This window comes from Loxodonta africana, chromosome 4, assembly GCF_030014295.1.
Source record: "Loxodonta africana isolate mLoxAfr1 chromosome 4, mLoxAfr1.hap2, whole genome shotgun sequence".
Classification (NCBI taxonomy): domain Eukaryota; kingdom Metazoa; phylum Chordata; class Mammalia; order Proboscidea; family Elephantidae; genus Loxodonta; species Loxodonta africana.
The window spans coordinates 155,927,054-155,954,798 of record NC_087345.1 but is presented as its reverse complement, the minus strand read 5'-3'; the positions used below and the strand labels follow the sequence as shown (position 1 = coordinate 155,954,798).

Below are 27,745 nucleotides of genomic sequence, written 5' to 3'. Positions count from 1 at the left end.
TGTGACATAACCATTAGAGCAGTAAAATGCTGCCTACGAAGTATCGTTTCGAATGCCCATGTATCATGTGTGTACATATTTGGTTTATGTCAAAGACAGGGCTTATAATTATTACTACATCAGTGTGAAACAGAACAGATATAAAAGGGATAAATTTTCTAGGCTGACAGTAGGCAACTACTGGAAAGAATTTTCATGAAATGGCCTTTGTTAAGAAGGAAGGTGAAGCCGTTCAGCAAAGTATGGAGCTATTGGGGCAAATGCTTTCACTGCCCAAATGGATACCTGTTTTCATATTAAAATCTTAGTTTAATAAAACAGATCACTTGTCAGTCCACTAAGAAGGCCCCAAGATAAGGGAACCTAGATGAGAGTTTTCAGATATTGGCCAAGACTTTGCAATACACAGGGAGACTGACTGTTCCATGTCTCAGAAGGCAAAACCAAGGAGCTTACACTGTACAAGAATGATTTACTTGAGAATGAGAGTTATCTTTCCTGAAAGTAGTTATATATTAGCCTAGATAATGAAGGATACATTTGAAATTATGAAAGAGCTTTAAAATTGGGATCTGTCCTCATTTAGTGTTTGACTAAATAAGGTAAAATATACAGAGCATTTGATCTAACAGAAGTCACAAAAAGAGCCTATGTATTGCCTCTCTCATTCCTAGCAAAATTGGCATTATTCCATTTTCCTGAGGAGGGTTTCAGGTTCGTCCTTTCAGGTATCATGCTCATGCTAGGATGTAGGCTTCTGAAGAAGTAACGGGAGCATTTCAAGGAAGCATCATTTTTTTCTTACTGTTGTTTAAGTTAATTTTTGTTGCTCAGATTGCTGATATTAGGCAAAATAATTCAGAAACAGTTCTCTCTTTTCACCACAATAGATTCCTAAAATAACATTATAAAGCAGAGGAATAATGCTCTAGAGGAAAGTTGGAAGGATTGAATGAGGCATCAAATAAGTTTCTGATATGAAAAATCACATATCATAAATGCAAAGACATACAAGTAACAATAATTTGGTATAGTAAAAATGTGGTATAATAAAATTATCTTTCAAATCCTATCTACAGGGCATACGTTAAACTTAATTAATTATATTTAATTCAACAGATATTTATTGAGCAAAATTTGAATGCAAACCACTATGTTAAATGTGTAGGTATTTAAACATATTCTGAAAGAGAGATTTTGGTGTGCCAGCAAGTGTCTGTATACTATGTAACATTATTTATACCACACTATATGTTTTTTTTTTTAATACATTAGCTGGAAACCCTGGTGGCATAGTGGTTAAGTGCTATGGCTGCTAACCAAAGAGTCAACAGTTCAGATCCACCAGCTGCTCCTTGGAAACCCTATGAGTCAGTTCCACTCTGTCCTGTAGGGTCTCTATGAGTCGGAATCAACTTGACGGCGCTGGGTTTGGTTTTTTTTTTTTTTTTTAATGTTAGCTCGAGTTTCTTGGGTTTTGTGTGTGTGTGTGTGTGTGTGTGCATTAGCTTGGAGCCCCCGTGGCACCGTGGTTAAGAGCCTGATTGCTAATCAAAAGGTCAGCAGTTCAAATCCTATTGCTGCTCCTTGATACTCTTATGGGGTAGCTCTACTCTGTCCTATAGGGTCACTATGAGTCAGAATTGGCTTGACCACAATGGGTTTGGTTATTTTGGTTTACATGGTAGCTGGGAATGTGTACACACACATTTCATTCCTAGCCCTTTGGTTTTTTGACTGCTGAGAATTAAGAAGGCATTTATGGAATAACTTAGATTAGCTCAACTCTTTCAAAAAAGGTTGTCTAAGGTACTTGGAATTTATCTCAGTAAATTTGTATATAACAAGCAGAGTGGTTCAATGTCATTAGTTTCCTCACAGCCAGTGTCTGAGGCTCTTTTAATGACTCTCTGATCATCTCTTATAAAATTGCTAAGACATGCATAGATGCTGTTTTTTACCTTCAGCTGTGCTATGAATAAAAACTATTACATAAAAAATAAAGTCAAGAACTCTGTGTTTAGGGGGTAGCATGTCCAAATGAAAGTCATTGTTTAAAAAGCCGTAAGATACACCTTCAGTGATAAATTCAGGGAGTCCACAAAACAGAGGCTTATAAATTTGTCTGCATCCTTTGATTTAAAAGGTTTTTTGTTTTTCCTTAATCAAAGCAAAGATTAGACAAAGAATGGAACTTCTCCTCATTTTAAGATATTGCACTGTTAAAGTGATATTTGTTTTTGTGGAGGCTCAACTTTTGAAAAAGAAAATAGGCATTCTTTGCTTTTAGGAAGTATTTTCTTTTGCCTGGTCACTTTTATTTAATTTAAAATCCTATGAGGAAAAACTCATTCCTTTGCATTTGTTGAATTTACTCTGATTTTACAGTGCATTAACAGTGCATTAAAAATCACCCTTGGAAGTTTCATTAACTCTGACTACCAGGGTACTCATTAGCATGCTGGAAGCTAATTCGTCTAATAATTTAACATAATTTGCCATAAATTTACATGCATTAATCATACAGTGGAATCCCTGGTGGCATAGCGGTTAAGAGCTACAGCTGCCAACCAAAAGGTCAGCAGTTCAAATCCACCAGGAGCTCCTTGGAAACCATATGGGGCAGTTCTACTCTGTCCTGTAGGGTCGCTATGAGTCCGAATTGACTCAACAGCAACTGGTTTTTGGTTTTTTAATGATACGGTAAATCCCCAGTTTATGAATGTCTGACTTACAGACGACTTGTACTTGCCCTCTAACGTTAGGTAAGTTTACCCTCACGTTGAAATGACTGAACCAACCCCTACTAGCAACAAATTCTTCACTGCGATCACCTTCACTTGCTGCACACGCAACTTTTAAATATTAAAAAGGCTTCGAGCCTTTTCTTCGGGGATTCGAACTGGAATTCGAATTCCAGTTCGAACCCTGGCTGAGAATTTGCATTTCTAACAAGTTTCCTGTGAGAATTTGCATTCCCACCCCAGATATACTGAGTCAGAATCTACATTTTAAGACGATCCCAGGTGATTCTTATGTATAACTTCCTGGGTACTTGTTAGAAAGGCAAAGTCTCAGCAGGAGTTCAAACCAGAAGGAACCAGTTTGCAGCCCTGCTTTACTTGCACTAAACCAAAAAAAAAACCCACCCACTATGATGGCTAGTCTCAAAATAATGAAAAATAACAAGTGTTAGTGAGGAAGTGGAGAGACTGGAACCCTTATATATTGCTGGTGGGAGTATAAAATGATGTAGTCACTGTGGAAAACAGTTTGGCAGCTACTCAAAAAGTTAAACATATGACCCAGTGATTCCATTCCTAGGTATATACCCCAAAGGCTTGAAAGCAGGGACTCAAACAGATCCTTGTGCACCAAAGTTCATGGTAGCTTTATTCACCATAACTAAAAGTAGGAAAAGCCCAAGAGTTCATCAACAGATGAATGGGTAAACAAAATGTGGTATACACATAATGGAATATTATTCAGCCGTAAAGGGATATGAAGTTCTAATACATGCTATGAACCTTAAAAACATGCTGAGTGAAATAAGTCAAATAGTGTATGACACCCCCCCTTATATGATGTATCTAGAAGAGGCAAACGCATCGAGGCAAGCTTATGAGTGGTTACCAGGGCTGAGAGGGAACAGGAGTGGGGAGTTATTGCTTATGGGGTACTGAGTTTCTGTTTGGGATGATGGTGATGAGAAACTGTGGCGATGGATAGTGGTGATGGCTGCGCAACACGGCGAACGTACTTAATGTCACTGAAATAATGGTTAAAATGGCAAACCTTATGTTAGCTGTATTTTACCACAATAAAAAACTATGTGTGTGTATATACACATATATATGTGTGTATATATATATATATATATATATATATATATATATATATATATATATATAACTGTCTTTTATGTTTTGTGTTTAATAGGCCTGTGCCCCTTTATATCACTGGAGAACTCTTAAGCCGACATCAGAAAAGGATCCGGTTGGCACTTGCTATGTAGCAATTCAGAATTTCAGCGCGTATGCTGAGTACTCTCCTTGTCGGAACAGTAAGTTGTTTCTATTTCTTGAAACTGAAATTTAACTCTAGAGCTTTTCTATTGCACACAGGAGTATAGTCAGGCTTAAAACACCATTGATAAATGACAGCATGGTATGGAAAAAGAGATGGGGGTAAAGGTTATTGACAGTCTTACAGAATGTCTTGGTGTGACACAAGGGCAAAGTCACAGAATTCGGCTGATCTTCTGTGTTTTAGAAAATCCTTTTTTTCAGATACTCTGCAGGGGAGTTTATTAGTTCCTTATTTTGGGCTTAACTCTCAGTTGCTACTCAAAGTTCATGCTCTGTGATCTAAAGAACGCTGACTGTCCGTTTATTAATTGCAGGCATAGTGTTAATTAGCTTCTTGGACCTGGGGTCACTTTCGACTTGAGCTTTCTGTGTAGCCTGTATTCTCAATGGCTGTTGCTTTCTTTGGCAGCTGGGTACTCCAGTTATCTGCATGAAACACTTTTCTTATCAAGGTGTTTAATCCCCATTTTTCAAAAAGTCTCTGTACACATAGAGTCCAAGTTTCATTTGGCATTTCTAGGAAACTTCCAGCAAAGTATCCTTTAAAGCAAGCCTGTGAGTGCTATCTTTGGGACACTGGCATTTAATCACTTCATCTTTGTGAAGTACCCAAAAACTTTGGGGTAAGGTTTTTTTTTTTTTTTTGATTTACCTAGAGTCCTTTTGTACACTCCTTGCATTTTCTCTGTGTAATACAGATGATTGGAATTTACTAGTGAGCAACCAATGGATTTTTATATTTATTTTAGATAATTCACAAGACCACATTGAGAAAAGATGTCTTTAGAAAGAACGTGCTAGTGACTGATTTCAGGCTACTGAATTTTTAAACTCAATCCCAAATTAATTTAATTCCTAAAACTATAAGTAAATTTTTCCCATTTAACATGAACATATTTAAAATTCAAGATTAATTTAGGCAAGATAATGGGGAACTACCAGAAATAGAACAATGATGATAAAGGATGAGTTAAAGGTATTAGGATGAGTTAAAGGTATCAGAGAGTTAACTAAGAGGCCACTGAGATTTAGAGTCCTAAAGGGCTGGAGTGGAACAGTTTAACTGGTGGTTTTTGGTTGAGATTTTGACAAGGAGAAGATTATGACTTTCTGTTTAAAAATACTGAAATAAATCAAACACTGTTTAACATTGTGACAAATGTCAGATGAATAGTCTGTGAAATAAAGATTTTATTTTACATAGCTTTAAAGTAGTTCTTTGTAGACAATGAAATTCAATTATTTATTCATTCAACGTGTGGATATTGAGCACATTGAAGACTAACTATTCAACGTTCAAGGAATAAAGTACAGAGCAGTAGAGAGCAAACTCCTATAATGAGGAACTTACATTCTAGGGCAGACTGACAACAAACAAGCAAAGAAATAGATTCATAATATAATGTCAGGTACAAAAATAACAATATAGCAAGGCAAGAGAGTAAAGACTGACGTGGACCTGGGTGGAGAGGAGCTTTTTAGACAGAGTGATGGGGGGACTTCTTTTAGGAAAAGGCTATTGGAGAAGAGACCTGAATGGGGCAGAGCAGGGGATGGAGCTTCCCAGGCAGGCAACAGCCAACAAAAGGCTTACTTACATCATGTTCCATTCAAGATGCGGTGTTCCTGGGTTAGGTAAGACATTAGTATTATTATGCTAAAGATAAAAGTAAAGCAGAGGGCGGAGCCAAGATGGCGGACTAGGCAGACGCTACCTCGGATCCCTCTTACAACAAAGACATGGAAAAACAAGTGAATTGAACACATACATAACAATCTACGAACCCTGAACAACAAACACAGATTTAGAGACGGAGAACGAACTAATACGGGGAAGCAGCGATTGTTTCCAGAGCCTGGAGCCAGCGTACCAGTCAGGTACGGCACAAGCACAGAGAGCGGCTCCACCCTCCTGAACTAACCCCGGGAGGGGGACCAGCCGGTTCTACGGGCGGCGTGGGACGCAGCCGGTAGGAGAAGTCCCTGGGAGGCAGTGACTGGTCTTGGAGCAGAAAGAGCAGCGTCCGAGCTGGGGAACCGTCCTGCAGGGATTTGGACTGGACGCAGCGGATTTTCTGGAAAAACTAGTTTCCCAGTGATGGCTCGGAGACAACAATCCATATCAAACCACTTAAAGAAGCAGACCATGACAGCTTCTCCAACCCCCCAAACAAAAGAATCAAAATCTTTCCCAAATGAAGATACAATCTTGGAATTATCAGATACAGAATATAAAAAACTAATTTACAGAATGCTTCAAGACATCACAAATGAAATAAGGCAAACTGCAGAAAAAGCCAAGGAACACACTGATAAAACTGTTGAAGAACTCAAAAAGATTATTCAAGAACATACTGGAAAAATTAATAAGTTGCAAGAATCCATAGAGAGACAGCATGTAGAAATCCAAAAGATTAACAATAAAATAATAGAATTAGACAACGCACTAGGAAGTCAGAGGAGCAGACTCGAGCAATTAGAATGCAGACTGGGACATCTGGAGGACCAGGGAATCGACACCAACATAGCTGAAAAAAAATCAGATAAAAGAATTTAAAAAAATGAAGAAACCCTAAGAATTATGTGGGACTCTATCAAGAAGGATAACCTGCGGGTGATTGGAGTCCCAGAACAGGGAGGGGGGACAGAAAACACAGAGAAAATAGTTGAAGAACTCCTGACACAAAACTTCCCTGACATCATGAAAGACGAAAGGATATCTATCCAAGATGCTCATCAAACCCCATTTAAGATTGATACAAAAAGAAAAACACCAAGACATATTATCATCAAACTCACCAAAACCAAAGATAAACAGAAAATTTTAAAAGCAGCCAGGGAGAAAAGAAAGGTTTCCTTCAAGGGAGAATCAGTAAGAATATGTTCTGACTACTCAGCAGAAACCATGCAGGCAAGAAGGGAATGGGACGACATATACAGAACACTGAAGGAGAAAAACTGCCAGCCAAGGATCATATATCCAGCAAAACTCTCTCTGAAATATGAAGGCGAAATTAAGATATTTACAGACAAACACAAGTTTAGAGAATTTGCAAAAACCAAACCAAAGCTACAAGAAATACTAAAGGATATTGTTTGGTCAGAGAACCAATAATATCAGATATCAGCACAACACAAGGTCACAAAACAGAACGTCCTGATATCAACTCAAATAGGGAAATCACAAAAACAAATTAAGATTAATTAAAAAAAAAAAATACACATGACAGGGAATCATGGAAGTCAATAGGTAAAAGATCACAATAATCAAAAAGAGGGACTAAATACAGGAGGCATTGAACTGCCATATGGAGAGTGATACAAGGCGATATAGAACAATACAAGTTAGGTTTTTACTTAGAAAAATAGGGGTAAACAATAAGGTAACCACAAAAAGGTATAACAACTGTATAACTCAAGATAAAAACCAAGAAAAATGTAACGACTCAACTAACATAAAGTCAAGCACTATGAAAATGAGGATCTCACAATTTACTAAGAAAAACGCCTCAGCACAAAAAAGTATGTGGAAAAATGAAATTGTCAACAACACACATAAAAAGGCATCAAAATGACAACACTAAAAACTTATTTATCTATAATGACCCTGAATGTAAATGGACTAAATGCACCAATAAAGAGACAGAGAGTCACAGACTGGATAAAGAAACACGATCCATCTATATGCTGCCTACAAGAGACACACCTTAGACTTAGAGACACAAACAAACTAAAACTCAAAGGATGGAAAAAAGTATATCAAGCAAACAATAAGCAAAAAAGAAGAGGAGTAGCAATATTAATTTCTGACAAAATAGACTTTAGACTTAAATCCACCACAAAGGATAAAGAAGGACACTATATAATGATAAAAGGGACAATTGATCAGGAAGACATAACCATATTAAATATTTATGCACCCAATGACAGGGCTGCAAGATACATAAATCAAATTTTAACAGAATTGAAAAGCGAGATAGATACCTCCACAATTATAGTAGGAGACTTCAACACACCACTTTCGGAGAAGGACAGGACATCCAGTAAGAAGCTCAACAGAGACACGGAAGATCTAATTACAACAATCAACCAACTTGACCTCATTGACTTATACAGAACTCTCCACCCAACTGCTGCAAAATATACTTTTTTTTCTAGTGCACATGGAACATTCTCTAGAATAGACCACATATTAGGTCATAAAACAAACCTTTGCAGAGTCCAAAACACCGAAATATTACAAAGCATCTTCTCAGACCACAAGGCAATAAAACTAGAGATCAATAACAGAAAAACTAGGGAAAAGAAATCAAATACTTGGAAAATGAACAACACCCTTCTGAAAAAAGACTGGGTTATAGAAGACATTAAGGAGGGAATAAGGAAATTCATAGAAAGCAATGAGAATGAAAATACTTCCGATCAAAACCTCTGGGACACAGCAAAAGCAGTGCTCAGAGGCCAATTTATATCAATAAATGCACACATACAAAAAGAAGAAAGAGCCAAAATCAGAGAACTGTCCCTACAACTTGAACAAATAGAAAGTGAGCAACAAAAGAATCCATCAGGCACCAGAAGAAAACAAATAATAAAAATTAGAGCTGAACTAAATGAATTAGAGAACAGAAAAACAATTGAAAGAATTAACAAAGCCAAAAGCTGGTTCTTTGAAAAAATTAACAAAATTGATAAACCATTGGCTAGACTGACTAAAGAAATACAGGAAAGGAAACAAATAACCCGAATAAGAAACGAGAAGGACCACATCACAACAGAACCAAATGAAATTAAAAGAATCATTTCAGATTATTATGAAAAATTGTACTCTAACAAATTTTACAAACCTAGAAGAAATGGATGAATTCCTGGAAAAACACTACCTACCTAAACTAACACATTCAGAAGTAGAACAACTAAATAGACCCATAACAAAAAAAGAGATTGAAACGGTAATCAAAAAACTCCCAACAAAAAAAAGCCCTGGCCCGGACGGCTTCACTGCAGAGTTCTACCAAACTTTCAGAGAAGAGTTAACACCACTACTACTAAAGGTATTCCAAAGCATAGAAAATGACGGAATACTACCCAACTCATTCTATGAAGCCACCATCTCCCTGATACCAAAACCTGGTCAAGACATTACAAAAAAAGAAAATTATAGACCTATATCCCTCATGAACATAGATGCAAAAATCCTCAACAAAATTCTAGCCAATAGAATCCAACAACACATCAAAAAAATAATTCACCCTGATCAAGTGGGATTTATACCAGGTATGCAAGGCTGGTTTAATATCAGAAAAACCATTAATGTAATCCATCACATAAATAAAACAAAAGACAAAAACCACATGATCTTATCAATTGATGCAGAAAAGGCATTTGACAAAGTCCAACACCCATTTACGATAAAAACTCTTACCAAAATAGGAATTGAAGGAAAATTCCTCAACATAATAAAGGGCATCTATGCAAAGCCAACAGCCAATATCACTCTAAATGGAGAGAACCTGAAAGCATTTCCCTTGAGAACGGGAACCAGACAAGGATGCCCTTTATCACCGCTCTTATTCAACATCGTGTTGGAAGTCTTAGCCAGGGCAATTAGGCTAGACAAAGAAATAAAAGGTATCCGGATTGGCAAGGAAGAAGTAAAGTTATCACTATTTGCAGATGACATGATTATATACACAGAAAACCCTAAGGAATCCTCCAGAAAACTACTGAAACTAATAGAAGAGTTTGGCAGAGTCTCAGGTTATAAAATAAACATACAAAAATCACTTGGATTCCTCTACATCAACAAAAAGAACACCGAAGAGGAAATAACCAAATCAATAACATTCACAGTAGCCCCCAAGAAGATAAGATACTTAGGAATAAATCTTACCAAGGATGTAAAAGACCTATACAAAGAAAACTACAAAGCTCTACTACAAGAAATTCAAAAGGACATACTTAAGTGGAAAAACATACCCTGCTCATGGATAGGAAGACTTATCATAGTAAAAATGTCTATTCTACCAAAAGCCATCTATACATTTAATGCACTTCCGATCCAAATTCCAATGTCATATTTTAAGGGGATAGAGGAACAAATCACCAATTTCATATGGAAGGGAAAGAACCCCCGGATAAGCAAAGCACTACTGAAAAAGAAGAAGAAAGTGGGAGGCCTCACCTTACCCGACTTCAGAACCTATTATACAGCCACAGTAGTCAAAACAGCCTGGTATTGGTACAACAACAGACACATAGACCAATGGAACAGAATTGAGAACCCAGACATAGATCCATCCACGTATGAGCAGCTGATATTTGACAAAGGACCAGTGTCAATTAACTGGGGAAAAGATAGCCTTTTTAACAAATGGTGCTGGCATAACTGGATATCCATTTGCAAAAGAATGAAACAGGACCCATACCTCACACCAAGCACAAAAACTAACTCCAAGTGGATCAAAGACCTAAACATAAAGACTAAAATGATAAAGATCATGGAAGAAAAAATCGGGACAACCCTAGGAGCCCTAATACAAGGTATAAACAGAATACAAAACATTACCAAAAATGATGAAGAGAAACCCGATAACTGGGAGCTCCTAAAAATCAAACACCTATGCTCATCTAAAGACTTCTCCAAAAGAGTAAAAAGACCACCTACAGACTGGAAAAGAATTTTCAGCTATGACATCTCCGACCAGCGCCTTATCTCTAAAATCTACATGATTCTGTCAAAAGTCAACCACAAAAAGACAAACAATCCAATCAAGAAGTGGGCAAAGGATATGACCACACATTTCACTAAAGAAGATATTTAGGCAGCCAACAGATACATGAGAAAATGCTCTCGATCATTAGCCATTAGAGAAATGCAAATTAAAACTATGATGAGATTCCATCTCACACCAGCAAGGCTGGCATTAATCCAAAAAACACAAAATAATAAATGTTGGAGAGGCTGCGGAGAGATTGGAACTCTCATACACTGCTGGTGGGAATGTAAAATGGTACAACCACTTTGGAAATCTATCTGGCGTTATCTTAAACAGTTAGAAATAGAACTACCATACAACCCAGAAATCCCACTCCTAGGAATATACCCTAGAGATACAAGAGCCTTCATACAAACAGATATATGCACACCCATGTTTATTGCAGCTCTGTTTACAATAGCAAAAAGTTGGAAGCAACCAAGGTGTCCATCAACGGACGAATGGGTAAATAAATTGTGGTATATTCACACAATGGAATACTACGCATCAATAAAGAACAGTGACGAATCTCTGAAACATTTCATAACATGGAGGAACCTGGAAGGCATTATGCTGAGCGAAATGAGTCACAGGCAAAAGGACAAATATTGTATAAGACCACTATTATAAGATCTTGAGTAATAGTAAACCTGAGAAGAACACATACTTTTGTGGTTACGAGGGGGAGAGGGAGGGAGGGTGGGAGAGGGTTTTTTATTGATTAATCAGTAGACAAGAACTGCTTTAGATGAAGGGAAAGACAACACTCAATACATGGAAGGTCAGCTCAATTGGACTGGACCAAAAGCAAAGAAGTTTCCGGGATAAAATGAATGCTTCAGAGGTCAGCGGAGCAAGCGCGGGGGTCTGGGGAACATGATTTGCGGGGACTTCTAAGTCAATTGGCAAAATAATTCTATTATGAAAACATTCTGCATCCCACTTTGAAATGTGGCGTCTGGGGTCTTAAATGCTAACAAGCGGCCATCTAAGATGCATCAATTGGTCTCAACCCACCTGGAGCAAAGGAAAATGAAGAACACCAAGGTCACATGACAGCTAAGAGCCCAAGAGACAGAAAGGGCCACATGAACCAGAGACCTACATCATCCTGAGACCAGAAGAACTAGTTGGTGCCCGGTCACAATCGATGACTGCCCTGACAGGGAGCACAGCAGAGGACCCCTGAGGGAGCAGGAGATCAGTGGGATGCAGACCCCAAATTCTCATAAAAAGACCAAACTTAATGGTCTGACTGAGACTGGAGGAATCCCGGCGGCCATGCTCCCCAGACCTTCAGTTGACACAGGACAGGAACCATCCCCGAAGACAACTCATCAGAAATGAAAGGGACTGGTCAGCGGGTGGGAGAGAGACGCTGATGAAGAGTGAGCTAATGATATCAGGTGGACACTTGAGATTGTGTTGGCAACTCTTGTCTGGAGGGGGGATGGGAGGATAGAGAGAGAGGGAAGCCGGCAAAATTGTCAAGAAAGGAGAGACCGAAAGGGCTGACTCAAGAGGGGGAGAGCAAGTGGGAGTAGGGAGTGAGATGTATGTAAACTTATATGTGACAGACTGATTGGATTTGTAAACGTTCACTTGAAGCTTAATAAAAGTTATTAAAAAAAAAAAGTAAAGCAGAGAAATAACCAATAAAATCCTAGATTTACTCAGAAAATTAATGGCAGAGCTGAGATTCAATACTCGTTTTGTTTCATCCACTTACATGCCTATCCACACCGTGTTTCTCAGAATTTGGTAAAGATGCTTCTCCATAACAATAAACTCTTGTGACAAAAAAAAAAAAAAAAAAAGCTTATCCTTCACATGCTTTCTGCCTTGATTGTATATCATGTTCTCCCAACTAACATCTAGTACGATAGTTTATAAAACTTGCCACTGCTTCTTGTTCTCCCTTTTTGCCTGATGGCCTGTGTGATTTGAGAGCTTAGATTAAGAGTAGCTTACAGAATCTAGACTAGTAGCAAAAGCTGCAGTGTGAGTTTGAACCATTATCTAAAAAATATAAATTATGGTATGCTCACATCTTGAGTTTGCAGTGGGCATATTCTGATGCCAGTTTCTTCATTCTTTATTTTTCTAAATAAAAGAAGAGCTTGACCCAGGAAAAATGGAGCTTCTGTTGAGCTGCAGAATAGCTAAATACATTGCCAAGTACTCTTTCAACTCTACTGAACAACTAAGTTTTCACACACTTATAGTCTCTCTTACTACCAGTACTTTTCCCTCCTCAGCTCATCCAAGGAGCAGACTTCCTGTCGTGGCTAATAAGGAGTTCACAGTTCATTAACACAAAGCCAGCTTGTTCTTGAGCATATGGTCAATATCACAGGGCAGGAACATCAGCGATATTATTTTCAAAAGAGAATCTAAAGAAGCCCCTCATGGTAACATCATACCACAAAACCCCTGAATTGCTGATACTGTGAGCAGTATAGAAGTTAATCTGTTCACTCATATTAATGACATGCATGTAGCTCTGTGAGCATTCATAATTCAGGTGGCAGATGGTTCACACACAACCTTCCATTCTACTCTGGAAACCAACAATCAGTAGTGAGAGATCAGCGTGATTCCTGGTGTCCCCAAGCTCTCTCTAGGACGTAACTAAAGTTGACAGATGTGCTGAAGTTCCAGGAAGAAAGATTTCTTCAGTTCTCATTAACTATAATTCAAAGAGAAAAAATTACTTTGAGAAAGAAAGAACCTCATGCTTTATTATAATTGCCACTTAACATACACGCTTGAAGGTGGTTACTTTCTCAAGGAATTTTATGAAAAAGTTAGTATTTTCTGGTGATTTTTCAGTTTCCCGTTGCAAAGCAAAATAATGTCAAAGAATGGCCACATTCTTCCCTTTTGAATAATTTACCATATTAAAAATAAAAAGACCGAGTTGATTAAAAAGAATTTTAAAAAGACTTGTGCATTTGAAAAAATTTAATTCTCCAGGTTACACATATATGTTTCCATGGTAATATGTCATGTGTTCTTATATATTTCTGTGTGCATATGAATATTTATACACATGAACTTCTAGAAGACTGACAACTAGACGTTTGAGGCTATGGAGATGAGCTTTTAGGGAATTTTATAGAATGCATAACTAGAAACCACAAAACATGGCTATAAATAAGGAACGAATTTTGTTACAATACAACACATGAAGTAGGAAAGTATTTTAAGAAATAAAGGGGACATCTGGAAAGAATGGATGATGACAGTGCTAAAACTAGCTAAGTACTACGAGAAGGAAAGAAGGAACAGAAGGCATTTTGGGAAGGCCAGCTCCGTTTCAAAAAGCTTCTGGTACAAGCACACGCCTAGACTATAATTTGTTTCTGTGGCGATGGACGTTTCCTTTCCTGCCCCCCGTTTCAGTGTCCATGCAGGAATATCCTTGATAAGAAAGGAGCGATCATTTATATGTTCCAATCTCACTACATAATAAGTCAGGTTTCCTCTATTAACCACATTTTCTTTATAATTTAAGCACTTCAGAAGTTGCAGTAACTCTTTTAAAATGAAGGTTACACGTAGTAAATACCTGATCCTAATGCCCTAAAGAATCTTTATTACAACAGCCTTAGAATATACATGAGGGTCTCTCGGTAGTTCAAAACTCGGTACGGTAAGGTCCTATTGGACATTCAGTTAGTGAATTACACTGGAATGAATTCAAAATGAACCATTACTGAGGAATTTTCTCTTTTTTGGACACTGGCATTGCAGTGTCCTTGTGAGATTAATTGTGACAGGACATGCAATTTCCGTGTTTATCTAACTTATGATAATAGAGTACCATATTTTTATGGAAATAATGCACGCATTTTTTTTTTTTTTTTTTTTTGCCAACTGCACAACTCCCTCACACATTAATTTCCTAGGAGTGCTAGGCACGTTATATGTGTGGGTGTATTATTTATGTGGATGCATTATTTGTGGAAAAAATAGTGATTAAAAATGAATTTCCTGTTAACCAACGACTAGTTTCGGTCAACAGGAGAAAGACTTAGTGATCTGCTCCCATAAAGATGACAGCCTAGGAAACCCTGTGGAGCCATTCTGCTGTGTCACATGGGGTTGCTATGAGTTGGAATCGACTCAATGGCACCCAACAACAACAGTTGGGATCAAGTTGGTTTTCACTCATTGGCGACCCCACGTGTGTCAGAGTAGAACTGTGCTCTTTAGGGTCTTCAGTGGTTGATTTTCCAGAAGTAGATCACCAGGCCTTTTTTCCAAGGTGCCTCTGGGTGGGCTCTAATTTCCGACCTTTCGGTTAGCAGCTGAGTATGTTACCCATTTGCACCAGCCAGGGACTCTAACTTCCTAATAAGGCTTATAAAATTGAAACCCTCATCTATCTACTAGAAAGTATCCAGACAGGTGATCACATTTAGCTCTTTCTTTCTCAAGGCATTCCTGTTGGGAAGGACATATCTGCCTTCATTCAGAGAGAACAGGCAAAGCGTAGGCACATTGCTGCACTTGGAGAACTTGGAATATAGTTGAAAGATGGAGATTTTATTTCTTCAAACAAACATGACTTGTAAAGCCCAATATAATAACTCCAAGGGGCATTATTCCTATTGAACTTACTGTAGCATCACATCTACAGGACAAGAAAATAGATTTTAAAATGTTTAATAAATTATTGGGAATGTATTTTGAAGATCAGTATAAAATATATTCATCATATGAATTTTAGAAGCCTATAGAGGCACTGGGTTTGTGTGTGTGTGTGTGTGTGTGTAGCGACAACGGGAATATCCTGAATTGGTTATTAAAATGTATCCTGGGAATAATAACACTATAACATTTATGTATTTTTATCATTGTAGGCAATGCCGATCCTGAAGGCCAGGGTTACTGCCAAGCAGGATTTAGTTTGGATTTTTATAAGGTGATTTTTCTTTGTCTTGTAGCTTTTATGTAATCTTTATTTTATCTGTTTGATTTTTTTCACCCTCCCCCTCTCACTTCTACCCCCCACCCTCCCACAAAGAATAACAACAACAAAAAAGAAACTTTAAGTACATATCTAGCCTGTTTTGGCAACTTTTCATTAATTTCTTTTCTGTTTGCACTTTATTAAAGGAACACATACTAATATATGCATACGGTAACCTATTCAATAGTGCAGGAATACATATGATGAAAAGCATGCATTTTTCTTCCAGCCCCTCATTCGTAAATGAAACCCTTAAGAAAAGCTCACTAAAGAAATGTGTCTCTAAAAAAGATCACAAGAATTTATAAATTGTTTTGTCTCTTACCCCAAATCGAATCAATATTACTATGAAAATTCACAAATCCTTTCACAAAATTAAAAAGAGAGGTGCCTCTTAAAAATATCGGGGGAGAGATTCATCAGCATATGAACTAAAATATTTCATCAACATATGAGCTGTTTACTCTCTATCCTTGTCTGTTCTTCCCCCCTTCCCCCACTAAAAAAAAATTAAAGACGCTGGGTATGGAAAGTGGGGCTGTAAGTGGGAGAGAAAATGTTTATGTCTGCAAGTCTGGAGTTTTTGTTCTCTCTCCTGGGAAGGGGGTGGGTTGCATATGTATGAAAAAAAAAAAAAAAGGCATTACTGTGGCCTTGAGATAAATTGGAACCGAATTTTCTTTTATTGCAAAAGCTCAAAAGACCAACCATGTCTGCTAAATTGCACAGCATTAAACATGTAGATGTTTTGTTTACCGGAGGCAGTGCCAAAAAACTGAATTTATATATTCTCAAAGGGGAGAATACAACTTCCCTAAATTGAGTCAAATTAAAGTTATTTAACATGATAACACACTAAAGAACTAAAAGCAGAAAAGGAAAGAACATAATTAACCTGTATAACGGATTACAGGAGCCTCTTTTTAAAAATTGTTTTTATTTTTAGGCATAACAAATTGTTAGAGAAATGCTTATTAACAATAATATATCACCCTTTAAAATTGTTTTTCCCCCCAGTTATTGTTGTTGTCTTTGTTTCGTAGAATGGAGATCTTATAGTAGGAGGACCTGGCAGTTTTTACTGGCAAGGTATGTTCTGTTAGCAGAGAAGAAGTGCCATGTGGGTTGTTACTAACACGGAGATGAAGCAGAAGCATCGCCAAATATTAACTTTTTATGACTTTCATTTTGTATCCATATTTACAGTTTCTCAAATGAATGAAGCATTGTTTCAGTTTGTATTTTATTATGTAAATGATCTTTTCAAATACCGTTGAAAGTTCACAAGTCATTTATCCACCAAGTGTTTATGAAGGATATGGCAGGCTTTGTGCTCCATGCTGGGAATTAAAAAAAAAAGTGAGTAAAAGCAGGCTTTATTCCTACCTTCACAGAGGTTGGTATCTGGTATACAGACATTCACTGAATATTCATACTTGTACATGAGAAACTCCAACCATGATACAGACTATGAAGGAAAGGTTTATCATGATGGGGCCATGAGGGTATAGACAAGGCTTCTCCAGGTGGCTCCCTACAGGTGTGTGCTTTACGCATTGAACATTGGCTCAGGTGGAGCTGAAGCACAACCTGTGCTCTGCTTACAGAGCCAGGAGCCCAATGCAGGACAGCATCTGTCCAGAGAGAGTGGCTTTTTCTATTTTAGCAAGCAGGCCTAAGCTCAAGTAGTTGGGAAGCAAGCAACCCTGAGCTGAGATCTGAACCAAACCCTAAGTAAGAGTTAAGTAGGCAAAGAGGGGAGGGACCATGTGCAGATATTCCTTGGAATAAGCAATGCAGTGAGGGTGAGAATGGAGGAAGGCAGTGTGCCCAAAGTCGAGAGTACAAGGGAAGCCTGGAGCAGCCTGACCGGCTGTGCGGGCTGGCGGACCAAGGGGTAACCGGTTTTGTCTTTATCCTACAAGCAACGGAAAAGTGTTAGTGGATTTTAAGAGTTTAAAAGGATGGTTTTTGCTTTTTTTTTAACAATTAGTTTTTTTGTCCCAACAATAATGGGAAACCATTGGAGAATTTTATGCATGAGGTTCTGTGATTAATTTTGTGCTTTGCAAAGAGTACTCAGGTTGAAATATGGAAAACGGATTGGAAGCTAGCCCTATCAGTGACCTAGTTATAAAGTTATTATAAGTTTTATAAACTAGTTATAAGTGCATAAGGTAAACTAGTTTGGGGTCAAGTTAAGGTGTTTGCTTCTTAGAGTGGTGATGTGCAAATTGAAAAGAAGAGACATTTGAGAGATACTTGAGAGAGGAAATAAACTGCCTACACGATGGGTTAGATATGGGAGTGAGTGAAGGGAGGATGTCAAGGGTGTTTTTCTGACGTTAGCAACTAGATAGATATAGGTGGGTGCTACTCCAGAGCTACAGAGCACTGGAAGAAAACCAGGCTTAGAGCAGGGTGGAGAGGGAAGATTGTGAGCTTGCCTTTGGATATGTTAAGTTTAGAAATATTGAGATATCCAAGAGTTTTCATGTAAGTCTTTAAATGTATGGGCTTAAGCTTATAGAAGATATCTAGGCTGAAATACATATTTGCATCACTTACATATTGGTTATAACTAAAGTCATGGGTGTGGTTGGGATGCCTGAAGAGAGAATACAGGAAACACAGACTGAGTTTTGGCTATAAATTTTAGGATAGAGTAGAGTCTGAGAGAGATGAATGGTTGAAGGAGGATGAATTTTTTTTTTTTTTAATGAAAGAGACCTTATCAAGGCAATGGGACAGACCCAGGAGAGGTGGATTCATGATCACAATTTACTTGAGAGCACAGTTCAGTTTAATTAAAAGATGTGTAATTATTAACATCAAATAATTAATATTTCAGTCTTTAAAATTTATTTTACAAACAGAAAAAAATACATTTTAAGCAGCAGATGGTGATAAAATAAAAATGAGTTTTATATTAAAAAAGATTTTCTTCTAATTCACTTGATTAATTTCACGTAATTCTCTCCTTTCCTTAAACTGAAAAACTATCAGATACAGATGATTTGCTGAAAATTAGCCATAGCAAGTATGTATAGAAGCATTTGTCTAAGATAAACTATAATTTTATTTCAGGCTAATTATTATTGTGTTTATAGAAGCAGCTAAAGGAAATAAGCAAATCAAGTAGGGAACAGGGTAGTATTTTGCTTTAATCCAGGGCTGAATACCAGAGAAAATTGGCAAATTCTACAGACGTTGCTCAGAAATTCATGTCAAGTAACACTGCTTTAGTAATGAAGCTATCATTTCAGGCATAGTCACTTGGAATATTTATGACTTGCTTTGCCAGTATGATTCTTTTTTGGACTTCAAATAGAAAGAATGTGGGATTATGTGGGAATATCCCACGAATAACTTGACTTTAAAATTAATATAGATGTTAATCTAGAAGGACTTTTAAAAGTATTTCTCCAATTTTTCTCCCACAGAGCATGAGATCACACTTTTTCTTTAGATGTCCATGTTGAGTATGGGAATGCTTATAAATTGTGAAGCAAAGTTGCTGGTCATCTTTTAGATACAGGCAGTCCCCAGGTTACAAAGGTCTAACTTACATACAGCCTGTAGTTACGAACCAACCCCTGTAAAGCCTATTATATTAAAATTTCAAGGTACATACACAATGGTTTGTAATAAAAAATGGGTGGTCCTTTGCAACACACATTGAAACATTACTATCACTGTATTATTACGTTAAAGATGTTTTAATATATCTGAAAGTGTTTCTTTAATGTTTTCTACGCATAGAAAGGTACACTGTATATATATAGTAAGAAAACATTTGACTAAGTGATGTTAAATATGAACCGTACCTAACTTCCATACAAATTTGGCTTAAAGTCAGATTCAGGAAGAGAACTCGTTTGTACTCTGGGAACTGCCTATACTTGCCGACCCCATACAATTATATTCCAAGATTTCTGATAGTGACTTTATTTGGGAGAAATTAACCTAAATTCTTATCATATCCATGCTGGTGGCCATCAATTCTTTTTTTGTTGAAATTCTGGATCTCACTGGACCTTGCTGCTTTCCTTTGTCATAATTTCACATCCCATGTATTGGGTGGGTATACATTGTAGCATAAAGTAAATGGTTCAAAGATACTATAATTCCTTCCTTTAATTTAGTTACTATGTTTTATAATCTGTTAATCAAGTGAGTGCCTTGGATTTTGTACAACGTTTGTACTTTGTGGGAACACAAGAAAGCCTTACTAGACTGCCAATGGAGACCTTAGTTCTAACACCGAATATCGTACTTGCCAACCATGAACCTTAGATAATGCGCTCATGCTCTTTCGGCCTCACTTTCCCCACCTGTAAAATGCTGTACTTTGGCTAGATGATCTCTAAGGTTCCTTCTAGCTAAATTATTCCAGAATAAAAATTTAATCACTGAACTTTTGCCTGCAAGTGTGTTCACCGTTAGTTACTTTTATCATTTGAAGACGGAGGGAGTATGGTGAAGGCAGCAAAGATAGATAAAATTTTTTTTTTAATAACTTTTATTAAGCTTCAAGTGAACGTTTACAAATCCCTTCAGTCTGTCACATATAAGTTTACATACATCTCACTCCCTACTCCCACTTACTCTCCCCATCTTGAGTCAGCCCTTTCAGTCTCTCCTTTCTTGACAATTTTGCCTGCTTCCCTCTCTCTCTATCCTCCCATCCCCTCTCCAGACAAGAGTTGCCAACACAATTTCAAGTGTCCACCTGATATCATTAGCTCACTCTTCATCAGCGTCTCTCTCCCACCTGCTAACCAGTCCCTTTCATTTCTGATGAGTTGTCTTCGGGGATGGTTCCTGTCCTGTGTCAACAGAAGGTCTGGAGAGCATGGCCGCCGGGATTCCTCCAGTCTCAGTCAGACCATTAAGTTTGGTCTTTTTATGAGAATTTGGGGTCTGCATCCCACTGATATCCTGCTCCCTCAGGGGTCCTCTGCTGTGCTCCCTGTCAGGGCAGTCATCGATTGTGTCCGGGCACCAACTAGTTCTTCTGGTCTCAGGATGATGTAGGTCTCTGGTTCATGTGGCCCTTTCTGTCTCTTGGGCTCTTAGTTGTCGTGTGGGCTTGGTGTTCTTCATTTTCCTTTGCTCCAGGTGGGTTGAGACCAATTGATGCATCTTAGATGGCCGCTTGTTAGCATTTAAGACCCCAGACGCCACATTTCAAAGTGGGATGCAGAATGATTTCATAATAGAATTATTTTGCCAATTGACTTAGAAGTCCCCGCAAACCATGTTCCCCAGACCCCCGCGCTTGCTCCGCTGACCTTTGAAGCATTCATTTTATCCTGGAAACTTCTTTGCTTTTGGTCCAGTCCAATTGAGCTGACCTTCCATGTATTGAGTGTTGTCTTTCCCTTCACCTAAAGCAGTTCTTATCTACTGATTAATCAATAAAAAACCCTCTCCCACCCTCCCTCCCTCCCTTCCTCGTAACCACAAAAGTATGTGTTCTTCTCAGGTGTACTATTTCTCAAGATCTTATAATAGTGGTCTTATACAATATTTGTCCTTTTGCCTGTGACTCATTTCGCTCAGCATAATGCCTTCCAGGTTCCTCCATGTTATGAAATGTTTCAGAGATTGGTCACTGTTCTTTATCGATGCGTAGTATTCCATTGTGTGAATATACCACAATTTATTTACCCATTCATCCGTTGATGGACACCTTGGTTGCTTCCAACTTTTTGCTATTGTAAACAGAGCTGCAATAAACATGGGTGTGCATATATCTGTTTGTATGAAGGCTCTTGTATCTCTAGGGTATATTCCTAGGAGTGGGATTTCTGGGTTGTATGGTAGTTCTATTTCTAACTGTTTAAGATAACGCCAGATAGATTTCCAAAGTGGTTGTACCATTTTACATTCCCACCAGCAGTGTATGAGAGTTCCAATCTCTCCGCAGAAGATAGATAAAATTTTGTAGTTCATATTTAGGTATCTGTCAGAATGGAAAGGTCTGCCCAACTTGAATCCATCCCACCTTGCAGTCCGAGTGACAGCGGGAAAAAAATCATCATCTAAAATACAAGCTCCACTGCGTGATGGTTTGTCATGGTTTGAATTACGTCCCCCCAAAAAATGTGTGTATCAATTTGGCTGGACCATGATTCCCGGTATTGTGTGATTTTCCTATATGTTGTAAATCCTGCTTCTATGATGTTAATGAGAGGATGGGCAGCAGTTGTGTTAGTGAGGCAGGACTTAATCTACAAGATTAGATTGTGTTTTGAGGCAATCTCTTGAGATATAAAAGAGAGAAGCAAGCAGAGAAACAGGGGAACCTCATACCACCAAGAAAGAAGGACCTGGAGCAGAGCACGTCCTTCAGACCCAGGGTTCCTGCGCAGAGAAGCTCCTAGTGCAGGGGAACATTGATGAGAAGGCTGATAGAGAAAGAAAGCCTTCCCCTGGAGCAGACACCCTAAATTTGGACTTTTAGCCTACCTTACTGTGAGAAAATAATCTTCGCTTTGTTAAAGCTGTCCACTTGTGGCTTTTCTGTTATAGCAGCACCAGATGACTAAGACAATTATTTCCAAGGGAGAAAGAATTGTTCAGACGTTCTGGGTCTGTTGAGGGAGGGTCTGCCTGAGGTGTTCATTTAGTTAATGTATTAATTTGTTTAAACGCAGGTCAGGTGATCACTGCCAGCATTGCAGATATCATTGCAAATTACTCATTCAAGGATATTCTAAGGAAACTGGCTCGCGAAAAACAGACGGATGTGGCTCCAGCTTCTTACGACGATAGTTACCTTGGTGAGATCCATTGCTCGAGATGTTTTTGGCTTCTTAAAATTTAAGCATATTAAATGCAGATGCAAATTTTATTCTTAACTTTTTGCTGTTGTTGTCTGTTGCCATGAAGTCGTCTCCAACTCATGGCAAGCTTATGCATGAAAAAATGACACATTGCCCTGATATTATTTGGCATCTTATACAAATTTTCTTTTCTTACTAGTTTAGAGTGGACTAGACTTCTCATATGTCTTTTATTTTTTTAATAAGACGGCCGATTCCGCCATGTTGTATGACCTACCTGTTTGAGCAGCTATTTTATGGGCAGCACCACAGTCTCGGCACCTAAACCATCTCACCAGTAGTATGTGGGCATCCCTGGTGGCGCAATGATGAAGCGCTAGGCTGCTAGCCAAAAGGTTGGTGATTCAAAGCCACCCAGCAGCTCTGTGGGAGAAAGACTTGGTGATCTGCTCCTGTAAAGATTAGAGCCAAGAAAACCCTGTGGAGCAGTTCTGCTCTGTCACAGAGGGTAACTGTGAGTCAGAATTGACTTAATGACACTCAACAACAAAACAACAGATACTCTGTGTTAGCAGCGGCTGCTACCAGTCTAAGGGAGCACTATGACAGCAGCTTTTTCCAGGTTCCAGAGCAACAGCAAGAGACTTTCCAGTTGTCAGAATGCCCTCAAAATGTATTATGTACAAACTACACAACGTCATTTCACCAATACTGCTTTTCACATTTGGTATCCTAGTGGCATTTCTGTTGCTTGATGAATAAGAAAATTGTAGTTATGTTTTGTCAGCACATCTGGCACATCACTGTACAGCTAAGAGAAATTTGCTGAAAGCCATCTTTATAGGAAGTAGGAAGTCGGCCTTGCTGGTGATCAGAAATAGGAAAACCCAAGCACAAAGGATACCTTTCAGAGTGTCATGTCTGATCACGATGAATCAGCAACTCTTAAAGCACAAGAGCCATCAATTATACGTACGTTAAGGTATACTGTGACGCATTTGTGCTTTCAGAATCGACCTTGAAATCTGGTTTTGTTGCCCGCTTCCACTAAAGATCAGTAGTAGCAGGTGTATTATGTTTCCAGGATCTAGTATAAAGTATTCATATTTGTTTCATTATCTGTTTGATTAATTTTTCCCTTTATAGAACTCTACACTTTTATAATATTTGTAGAGATTTCCTGAACAAAACATTACTGTGGTAGTTCTTTCACTTTTCTAGAAATAACTCATTTGTCAAGCCTTCAAACCGGTGATTAGTTTTGTTTTATTTTTTGAAATAGGATACTCAGTTGCTGCTGGGGAATTTACTGGAGACTCTCAGCAAGGTAAGAGACATTACTGAGTTTAAGTCATATATATAGCATGGAAAAATGGTAAGATGACTGAAAAACTCCTTTATAAATAACTGCATATAAACAGAACCTAAGAACGTAAATGATAATATTTTGCAGAAAGACAAAAAACACACTTTTGTACCACTTTTAAGTCTCAAAGAATTTTTTTTAATTAACTTTTATTAAGCTTCAAGTGAACATTTACAATTCCAATCAGTCTGTCACATGTAAGTTTACATACATCTTACTCCCTTCTCCCACTTGCTCTCGCCCTATTGAGTCAGCCCTTTCAGTCTCTCGTTTCGTGCCAATTTTGCCATCTTCCCTCTCTCTCTATCTTCCCATCCCCACTCCAGTCAAAAGCTGCCAACACACTCTCCAGTGTCCACCTGATTTAATTAGCTCACTCTTCATCAGCATCTCTCTCCCCCCCCCCGCTGACCAATCCCTTTCATGTCTGATGAGTTGTCTTCGGGGATGGTTCCTGTCCTGTGCCAACAGAAGGTCTGGGGAGCATTGCCGCCAGGATTCCTCTAGTCGCAGTCAGACCATTAAGTATGGTCTTTTTATGAGAATTTGGGGTCTGTATCCCACTGATCTCCTGTTCCCTCAGGAGTTCTCTGTTGTGCTCCCTGTCAGGGCAGTCATCGATTGTGGCCGGGCACCAACTAGTTCTTCTGGTCTCAGGATGATGTAGGTCTCTGGTTCATGTGGCCCTTTCTGTCTCTTGGGTTCTTAGTTGTTGTGTGACCTTGGTGTTCTTCATTTTCCTTTGCTCCAGGTGGGTTGAGACCAATTGATGTATCTTAGATGGCCGCTTGTTAGCATTTAGGACCCCAGACGCCACATTTCAAAGTGGGATGCAGAATGTTTTCATAATAGAATTATTTTGCCAATTGACTTAGAAGTCCCCTCAAACCATGTTCCCCAGACCCCAGCCCCTGCTCTGCTGACCTTTGAAGCATTCATTTTATCCCGGAAACCTCTTTGCTTTTAGTCCAGTCCAATTGGGCTGACCTTCCTTGTATTGAGTGTTGTCTTTCCCTTCACCCAAAGCAGTTCTTATCTACTGATTAATCAATAAAAAACCCTCTGCCTCCCTCCCTCCCTCCCCCCTTCGTAACCACAAAAGTATGTGTTCTTCTCAGTTTTTTCTATTTCTCAAGATCTTATAATAGTGGTCTTATACAATATTTGTCCTTTTGCCTCTGACTGATTTCACTCAGCATAATGCCTTCCAGATTCCTCCATGTTATGAAATGTTTCACAGATTGGTCACTGTTCTTTATCGATGCGTAGTATTCCATTGTGTGAATATACCACAATTTATTTACCCATTCATCCGTTGATGGACACCTTGGTTGCTTCCAGCTTTTTGCTATTGTAAACAGAGCTGCAGTAAACATGGGTGTGCATATATCTGCTTGTGTGAAGGCTCTTGTATCTCTAGGGTATATTCCTAGGAGTGGGATTTCTGGGTTGTATGGTAGTTCTATTTCTAACTGTCTAAGATAACGCCAGATGGATTTCCAAAGTGGTTGTACCATTTTACAATCCCACCAGCAGTGTATGAGAGTTCCAATCTCTCTGCAGCCTCTCCAACATTTATTATTTTGTGTTTTTTGGATTAATGCCAGTCTAGTTGGTGTGAGATGGAATCTCATCGTAGTTTTAATTTGCATTTCTCTAATGGCTAATGATCGGGAGCATTTTCTCATGTATCTGTTGGCTGCCTGTATATCTTCTTTAGTGAAATGTGTGTTCATATCCTTTGCCCACTTCTTGCTTGGGTTGTTTGTCTTTTTGTGGTTGAGTTTTGACAGAATCATGTAGATTTTAGAGATCAGGTGCTGGTCTGAGATGTCATAGCTGAAAATTCTTTCCCAGTCTGTATGTGGTCTTTTTACTCTTTTGGTGAAGTCTTTAGATGAGAATAGGTGTTTGATTTTTAGGAGCTCCCAGTTATCGGGTTTCTCTTCATCATTTTTGGTAATGTTTTGTATTCTGTTTATGCCCTGTATTAGGGCTCCTAGGGTTGTCCCTATTTTTTCTTCCATGATCTTTATCGTTTTAGTCTTTATGTTTAGGTCTTTGATCCACTTGGAGTTAGTTTTTGTGCTTGGTGTGAGGTATGGGTCCTGTTTCATTCTTTTGCAAATGGATATCCAGTTATGCCAGCACCATTTGTTAAAAAGACTATCTTTTCCCCAATTAACTGACACTGGTCCTTTGTCAAATATCAGCTACTCATACATGGATGGATTTATATCTGGGTTCTCAATTCTGTTCCATTGGTCTATGTGCCTGTTGTTGTACCAATACCAGGCTGTTTTGACTACTGTGGCTGTATAATAGGTTCTGAAATTAGGTAGAGTGAGGCCTCCCACTTTCTTCTTCTTTTTCAGTAATGTTTTGCTTATCCGGGGGTTCTTTCCCTTCCATATGAAATTGGTGATTTGTTTCTCTATCCCCTTAAAATATGACATTGGAATTTGGATTGGAAGTGCGTTATATGTATAGATGGCTTTTGGTAGAATAGACATTTTTACTATGTTAAGTCTTCCTATCCATGAGCAGGGTATGTTTTTCCACTTAAGTATGTCCTTTTGAATTTCTTGTAGTAGAGCTTTGTAGTTTTCTTTGTATAGGTCTTTTACATCCTTGGTAAGATTTATTCCTAAGTATTTTATCTTCTTGGGGGCTACTGTGAATGGTACTGATTTGGTTATTTCCTCTTCGGTGTTCTTTTTGTTGATGTAGAGGAATCCAAGTGATTTTTGTATGTTTATTTTATAACCTGAGACTCTGCCAAACTCTTCTATTAGTTTCAGTAGTTTTCTGGAGGATTCCTTAGGGTTTTCCGTGTATACGATCTTGTCATCTGCAAATAGTGATAGCTTTACTTCCTCCTTGCCAATCCGGATACCCTTTATTTCTTTGTCTAGCCTAATTGCCCTGGCTAGGACTTCAAGTACGATGTTGAATAAGAGCGGTGATAAAGGGCATCCTTGTCTGGTTCCCGTTCTCAAGGGAAATGCTTTCAGGTTCTCTCCATTTAGAGTGATATTGGCTGTTGGCTTTGCCTAGATGCCCTTTATTATGTTGAGGAATTTTCCTTCAATTCCTATTTTGGTAAGAGTTTTTATCATAAATGGGTGTTGAACTTTGTCAAATGCCTTTTCTGCGTCTATTGATATAAGCATGTGTTTTTTATCTTTTGTTTTATTTATGTGATGGATTACATTAATGGTTTTTCTGATATTAAACCAGCCTTGCATACCTGGTATAAATCCCACTTGATCAGGGTGAATTATTTTTTTGATATGTTGTTGGATTCTATTGGCTAGAATTTTGTTGAGGATTTTTGCATCTATGTTCATGAGGGATATAGGTCTATAATTTTCTTTTTTTGTAATGTCTTTACCTGGTTTTGGTACCAGGGAGATGGTAGCTTCATAGAATGAGTTGGGTAGTATTCCGTCTTTTTCTATGCTTTGAAATACCTTCAGTAGTAGTGGTGTTATCTCTTCTCTGAAGGTTTGGTAGAACTCTGCAGTGAAGCTGTCCGGGCCAGGACTTTTTTTTGTTGGAAGTTTTTTGATTACCGTTTCAATCTCTTTTTTTGTTACGGCTCTATTTAGTTGTTCTACTTCTGAATGTGTTAGTTTAGGTAGGTAGTGTTTTTCCAAGAATTTATCCATTTCTTCTAGGTTTTCAAATTTGTTAGAGTACAATTTTTCGTAGTAATCTGAAATCATTCTTTTAATTTCATTTGGCTCTGTTCTGATGTGGTC

At 38.2% G+C, this 27,745-nt stretch overlaps 1 protein-coding gene across 2 annotated transcripts in view; it reads left to right on the top strand.

The window, feature by feature from the left end:
- The window catches only part of ITGA8 (integrin subunit alpha 8), a 228,174-nt gene that overhangs the window by 24,579 nt on the left and 175,850 nt on the right, over positions 1–27,745 (top strand). For both annotated transcript variants that reach the window (XM_064284887.1, XM_064284886.1), the window contains exons 4-8: positions 3,940–4,063; positions 15,715–15,776; positions 16,868–16,913; positions 22,487–22,612; positions 23,898–23,942. In XM_064284887.1, the coding sequence (XP_064140957.1) occupies positions 3,940–4,063; positions 15,715–15,776; positions 16,868–16,913; positions 22,487–22,612; positions 23,898–23,942 (403 nt within the window). The remainder of the gene's footprint in view (positions 1–3,939; positions 4,064–15,714; positions 15,777–16,867; positions 16,914–22,486; positions 22,613–23,897; positions 23,943–27,745) is intronic.